Source organism: Patiria miniata, unplaced genomic scaffold (assembly GCF_015706575.1).
Source record: "Patiria miniata isolate m_02_andy unplaced genomic scaffold, ASM1570657v1 HiC_scaffold_23, whole genome shotgun sequence".
Lineage (NCBI taxonomy): Eukaryota > Metazoa > Echinodermata > Asteroidea > Valvatida > Asterinidae > Patiria > Patiria miniata.
The window spans coordinates 3,195,242-3,202,287 of NW_024037062.1; the positions used below are offsets into that span (position 1 = coordinate 3,195,242).

The window sequence follows — 7,046 nt, forward strand, 5'->3', positions numbered from 1 at the left end:
GCATGTTCCATTCAGTGGATGATACAGTCGATTCCATCCCTCCGTGAAGTTCTCCATTTTCGTCCGGCTCGGTCTAGCCTTTCGCCCAGGCCTTCGTGGCTTAGAGCGGCGGAGTTGCGAAGACCCGAAGCGACAGGAGCAAAGATTAAGTCAGCACGCACGAGTGGCAAAGCCACGAGGCCTTTTGCAACTTGATTTTGTTGAATTATTCATAGTTTTTATGCAAAATAAGACGCGTGCTGAAGGTTAACCAATCACAACGCGGATTTTGCCTAGTTGCTTCCATTTTTAAAAGAAGGGTGAGTAAGGAAACCGTAAGAGCAAATAACTGTAAGTTCAGATGAAAAATAAGTTCATACCCTCAAATAATTTGTTGAAATACCTTTATAAGTAAAGTTAAAATAAGATAATGTAATAACAATTACGCAGTCACGATCTTGTGTTAAACTAGACTCGCATTTTTTGTTTTGAAATTTTGTGCAAGCATCCGACGTGACGCGTCGACGCGTCCGCGTCCGGGTGGTAGCCACGCACGCACGAAAAGGCTGATGATTGGTTGGAATTTTGCTACCCTGTTGGGGTAGCAAAAATCGAGATTATAAAGAAAAACATAAGAATTTCTCGACAAGTTGCAAAAGGCCCTCGTGGCTTCGCCACTCGCATGTGTGGTCTCCATCTCCAGTCGCTTCGCGTTCGCCGTTTTGAATGCGGGCAAGTTAAGCCACGATGGCGTTGGTGAAAGGCTAGGCTCGGTCCTGCAGCTGGTGGTTTTTGCTATATGGCTTTGCTGAAGTTCTTTGTTTGATATGAAGGTCAATCGGCCAGTTGTGCAGTAAGTTAGCATAAACCATCTCCTCGGTTTCTCTTTATAAAGAAAAGAATAGAAACATTTCGGTAGGCGATAAGCCAAGGCAGACATAATTCAATCAGATTTTGCATATAAAAGTTATTCGAATAAATCTTAAACAAGTCAACTTTTGTTCATTGCCATTGCCGGGTCAATCATGCACGTTTAGGCCTAGGTATGCCTTTTAAAGAAAAATGATGCCGACCACTGAGTATGAGTGTATGACAGGCCTAGATCGCATGGAATTTGAACAGAATATCTCGCTAGCTACCACACAGGCCCGTCCCCTCAAACTCAGAGCGACATAATTTGCTTTGTCATTCCCATTTTCATATTTCTCCATGCCATGATGTAAAGGCCTCGTTAAAGGCCTCGTTAAAAACAACGCTCCTTACTTCCCGACTCCAACAATCTAATGCTGCGCACACCTTGACTATACTCCTCGTCGATTTTGATCAATTTAGATCTCTGTTTCTTTTATTCTTTCAAAAATGACAAAGAAAGCGAAGAAAACCCAACTTCATTTCTTAATCCTCCATTCGAAAGTGTACACAATTCGAAATGCGAATTTGTGTTCTTTACCCTTTTCAAAATACGCGCGCGCGGACGCACGTTCGTACGCGATGTCCTATCCAGTCTGTGTATATGGAGATCAATGGATGGGACGAACAGGCACGGTGAATGGAACCAACATGCACGGTTATGACGTAGGCCGTGCAATGGTTTGATTAAAGCTATAGTCCATCATTTGCAGCCATCCGAAAAGTAACTGGCGTAATTACTGTTGAAAAACAAACTTGGTTGAAAGATAGTAAGGGAACTAAACTCCCTGTGAAATTATTCTTTCTGGGAAGCTGTCATTTTGAAGTAATCAACGAAAGAAGGCATTTCCAACGGTGATTCTTAAGAAGCACCGTAGGAAAATTTAAATTAGTAGTTCGTTTTGTTATTCAGCGCAGCGCGCACAAGTATTGGAACGACGCACACGCGCGCGCGGTTGTTATAATTCGTCGGATCAGTGCGCGACGCCGCGTATAGCTGCAATTCAAAACAATTCAAAACATGATTCAGTAACTTTTGATTTGAAATTGAGATCTTAGAATGCTGCTTTTCTCGGAATGTACAGCTGAAGCTTAGCTGAAACTTCATCAGGTTAGTTGTTAAGTATCCTTCATTAGATTTTGAACAATACTGTTGCTTCAAACGAACAAAATGCACTAATTACAAATGATGGACTATAGCTTTAATGAATGCCGCGCGACCCGCTCAATGACAAGGATTTACTTCGGTGTAACATAATAGAAACCATATAAAATGCGATCGAAGAATGGAAATACCTTTTTTTGGGGGGGGGGGACATCAGCCGAAATCATTTGGTCACAGTCTCGCTTCGAGCAGATAGTAATTACTTTCATCTTATTGTTCATTTTATTACTTTCTCGTCCAATCACCTGATTGGACGAGAGTGCATCACGTGGTGATGCACTGTACCGTCCATTCTATTCACGAATATTCATGGCGATAAAACGATCGAGACAAACTAAAATAATGGATGTGTGCCCAAAATCAGTGGCGTTAATCCGTGTCAACGAGCGGTGGAAATGGGGGATGACCAGACCGCAAAATCATGAAATTGCCCGCCGTGGAAATGGGAGGGGGGGGGGGCAGGCATCACGATATTCTAGGGGGCGCTGTTCATGAAATTGACATGGAATGCAAACAGGTTTTATTTATATCCATCTCAACGTAAAATTAAATAAGCAGAGCTACTTATATGACGACTAATAATTGTGAAAGATTGAATAAAATATTTTGGGAAAACAAATCCTGTGCAGTGGCTTCGCTTCCTTGCCTTTGAATTTAGTTTTCTGACACACTAATGTTCAGCTTACATTGTCACCTGATTGCATTGACCCTCAGGATATTGTAACTCATGTTGCTGATCACGTGATGCGGATGAGTAACATGAACCACCTGACCGAATCTTTCTCCGCACTGGAATGAACAGAAATGCCGCCGAAGCGCAAACAAAGATGGCGGCGATGACGAGAAGACTGGCGAAATAGCTCCCAGTGACATCAAACAGTGAACCTGACAACAAAGCAAGAGAACAAAAATACGAATAGACGTGTTACTAACACAAATCGAGAAGAACATCAGTGGTTCATGTCGGGCTTGAACTCGAGCTCATGATCTTCAGTCAGAGTCAAAAACACCGGTCAAAAACCGAGCCCTGTTTATCTGCGTCAGATTCCGTAACACGTGGGCTCAAATTCAATCTCGGACTCAGGCATATGGACTCGAGACCAAGTTCAAATTATGATTAAGAAACAACTGGTTCAGTTAAAACAAGGAAGGCTTAAAAGAGTGAAATAAAAGTGCCAAAAATTACTGTTATTGTTATTACAATTTTGCGACTCGAGCCTGAGCCTGGTCATGTCAAACTGCCTAAGTTTAGTTCGTGCCCATTTGATTTAGAAATTGTAGCTTGCTCGAATATTTCTGCAGCTTGAGATGGAGCCGAAGCCATACAGGAGAACGAGGTTTCGAAAATCCCAATGTTACAGTACTGTACCTGATAAAGGAGCACTGACTAGGATCCCGAACCCCGGTGGGACCAAAGTTAGAACCATGACGGTACTGGGTCCATACTTCTCCAAGAACAATTCTGCGCCCGCGGCATACAGTACTCCATACGCTCCCGATCGCAGAAAACCAGATGCTGAAACAGATGTTGTGTTTTAGTCTTTAAATAAAACCCTTCGTTTTTTTATACCAGTGTTTGGGTGTAGGAAGACCGTGGACCTTAGAGAGCAATAAGAATAAATCAGATGTCCTCGGTAAGAAATGTTGTCAGAAATGGTCCACGGTAGTGATTTCCATAGTGCAATTGGGAAAAAATTATATCCGAAGATATAGCAACAAGAAAAGTATTACACAGAGGTCCTCGCAAGTGATTTTGCCATTTTGATTGGGAAGTCATGTTATTTGATTCTTAACTTTCAATCCTTCAGCAACGATTACGTCAGGGATTCCTGAGCCTTTTAATGAATACATATAAAGCTCTTATCACAATGCTTTTCCTTCAAGCCAGGTATTTACAGAAAAAAATAAGGTAAAACGGAGATTGAACACTTAAAACACTCACCTACTGCAATCGGCATTATTGCAGCGAACGTTTTGACAATGGTCATCAATCCCAGAGGAACGGCTGCAAGAAGACACGAGGATACTACGACATACAGATACTTGAACGGCAGACGACCTCCTAGCAACGCAATGAGCAATTTCCCGCCAATTTCCCCACCGGCGAAGCCCATAATGACGTAGGAGATCTGGTTGCTATGGAGATTTAGGCCGTCCATGTAACTGGCCTGCATCAGGAGGGGCGAAGATTGTTAAATCCAAATGCATTTGTCACAAGTTTGCATATGTTGTTTTCTCTAAAGAATTCATTTTGTCATGCGCACTTTAGTAAACAGTAAATAAGTACCACGGAAAGTTATTGCACAATTTTGGTGGAAAATGGAACAATCCCGTGTGATTTCTTCAGTTGAGGATGCACAAAGATTTTTTTAAATGGCTGTAAATATGCTACTTACAAAATTGATGTCGAAAAATGTCCATCCCAAGAACGTGAGGAAATTGGCAACAGACCACAACCATAACTCCAGACTTTGCATCATTCTCCACACTTCACACCAATCGGGCTTGGTATTTGAACCCTCGTGGCTTGACACGATGGCGTCATCTAGCAGCTCAGTCCTTTCCTTTCCCTCGTTCTCCTGTTCACAACTCTCGTCGGCCCGTTCCCGTTTCCGTACGTTTTGCATATCGTGTTCATTCTGTTCCGTGTCCTCGGATCTATTTTGCCGCGGGAAGATGTCCTCTGTAGTCGGGGGATCGGTCAGAAGCAATCCGTCGGCGATGCCCACCACGAATATCCCTCCGCTGAGAACTCTCAGTGCATTGCGCCACCCATAGTTAGTTATAAGTACTGTCAGTAATGGGCTGAAGGCGAGCAAACCTGCACGTTGGAAGAAACCAAATAAAATTCACTCTTAAAAAAAGATGTACCTTCTCCCAATGATTTGTAATATTTGAAAATCCATACCCGGTTTTGTTTGATAATGTCCCCCCCCCCCAAAAAAAAAAACAGTGGCATCTTCTTCTTCATTTTTTTTTTTTTTTTTTATAATCAGTGGATATTTAAATCGAATACTAAAGTCAAATTTGATTGTACACAAGCGGATTTGTCAAAATATATATAAAAAATGTTCAATTCCATCCACATACCGCCCGTGGATCCCAACAAAGCGATTGCACTCGCACGGGCGAAGTTGCCTTTCGCAAACCATTCCAGCAACAGTTGAAGCGATGAATGAAGCGTGAGATTGGCGCCAACACCCGATAGGACTCCGTACGTTATGAAGGCGTAGCCTAGGGCCGGTACGAATGACGTCGTCAACAGTCCTGTGCAGTACAACACGAGCCCAATCAGCGTGACTGCCCTCTTGCTTAGCCTCTGCTCGAGCAGAACGGTGACGGGACTGAAGAGTCGGGCTAAGGCGGCCGATAAAGACCCCAACCAACCTGTCAATGGCAATTATGTTGCACACAAAATGTATACAAAGAATTTGCATAATTAAAGAACATACATTATCATACGACTCCAAGAAACATCGTTGTCTCAAATTAGATGCCATTTTGGTCACTAAAATACTTGACATTTTTCTTCTTCAATTCAGCTCCATGGAAAATTTACGCATATATCAATTATATGTCAGTATAAGGACCCCTTTACACAGGGCTGCGACCTTTGTACCAGCTATGAACGACCAAAATGGTCAAGACGCTCAATGGTCGCCTAAACCCACAAAATCCTGTTTCTATGTAACTGCTCCAGCGATCTTTTTGCCTCCATTGAACCACCAAAACTGCAATTTTCGGGCATTTTCATGTCGAGCTACGAGCGACTTGTGCGTCCACTTATTAGCCACTTGCCTGCCTCCCCTGTGCTTCCCCTGTGCAACCTACGGCAACCAACGCCGAAATGGAGGCACATCGGCCACCACAGTCATCGTTCAATGCACGCTATTGGTCGGCCAAAGGAGGCACAAGGGAGGCAGAAGCATATCGCCCAGATTGACGGTAAAGTCTGCAACAGAACGGATCTATTACGTGGCGACCATTGGCCGACCATTGTGCATCCATCCAAATTTTCAAACATTTACGGCGACCATGGCAACCATGGCGATGTCTGAACCCTGTGTAAAGGGGGTCTAAGAGAATTCCAGAGGCTAACACAAAATCAAATTTGTTTGACACCTTTTTCAATACTAAGACCGAACCAAAATACTTTATCATCAAGCCTGATGGGTCATTTCGTCCGAACAAAACGCTATTAAAGAGAGAGAGGGATTTAAAGTTTGTGTGCCTTGCTGCTTGGATGTTAAAAGAAAACAAAATTGGATTTGTACCTGTTATTGCCGCAGCGGACTTGAATTCGCCCTGAAGACTTAAATACAATATGCTGAAATTGAACATCGGTCCAAGAACGAGGAAATACAGCGTGAATGTTGCCAGCGTGATCACCCAATGCCACCGTCGGAGACAAGTTTGTGGGATGGCCATTGCTGATTTCGCGTCAGTCGTCAGATGTTGTCTCTTCGTGGTACATGTAGTACAAAAGTCGGCCCTCATAGCTGTCTCATTGAACACCAAACAGCACAGCGGCATTCATGGTCCTCTTTTTATACAGCAAGTTGTTTGTTTCTGTAATTTGTATAGTCGCACAAAAAAAAACCCCGATACCAACAATCACGGTAACCTCACTGCGAGGTCAAACTTTGTGTGCAAAACAACATATATTAGTACTTTGACAGTTCAAGGTAAATTATTGCTGGCATTTTCTCGTTGTATTTATCGCATATACAGTACATGTGGCCTCAACTAAAGCCGAACACTTAATGCAAATGTTTATTTCTCCATTCAAAGGAACAACTTTAATTGTGATCATCTATAAACTTCAAAAACAAGTCTTAATGCTTTTAAGACTGTAAGATTTAAGAACTGTTATTATGATAAGAAAAATATTAGAGCGATGACTAGACTTTTAACTTTCAGAAAACGCGCCTCTAGAGTAAAGTTTTTAGGTGATTAAACAGGTTAGCCGATAGTGTTAATAATTTGGGGCAGT

The 7,046-nt window shown here is 42.6% G+C and overlaps 1 protein-coding gene across 1 annotated transcript; it reads right to left on the reverse strand.

The window, feature by feature from the left end:
• Positions 1 to 2,618: 2,618 nt before the first annotated feature.
• LOC119731311 (monocarboxylate transporter 13-like) lies at positions 2,619 to 6,589 on the reverse strand. The gene is made up of 6 exons (XM_038204458.1): positions 6,328 to 6,589; positions 5,144 to 5,440; positions 4,450 to 4,874; positions 3,996 to 4,221; positions 3,423 to 3,569; positions 2,619 to 2,938 (listed from the first exon to the last, which is right to left on the reverse strand). Exons 1-6 carry the CDS (start codon positions 6,584 to 6,586, stop codon positions 2,736 to 2,738), a joined length of 1,557 nt encoding a protein of 518 aa, XP_038060386.1. The 5' UTR covers positions 6,587 to 6,589; the 3' UTR covers positions 2,619 to 2,735.
• Positions 6,590 to 7,046: the final 457 nt, after the last annotated feature.

Bases quoted from the DNA above. Each gene is read 5' to 3' on its own strand.
- LOC119731311 (XM_038204458.1), bottom strand. From the start codon at position 6,586: ATGCCGCTGTGCTGTTTGGTGTTCAATGAGACAGCTATGAGGGCCGAC. The intron at 4,875-5,143 runs GTATGTGGATGG...TCCAACGTGCAG, and splicing joins TTTGTTGGGATCCACGGGCG to GTTTGCTCGCCTTCAGCCCA. The intron at 4,222-4,449 runs GTAAGTAGCATA...CTCCTGATGCAG, and splicing joins CATTTTTCGACATCAATTTT to GCCAGTTACATGGACGGCCT.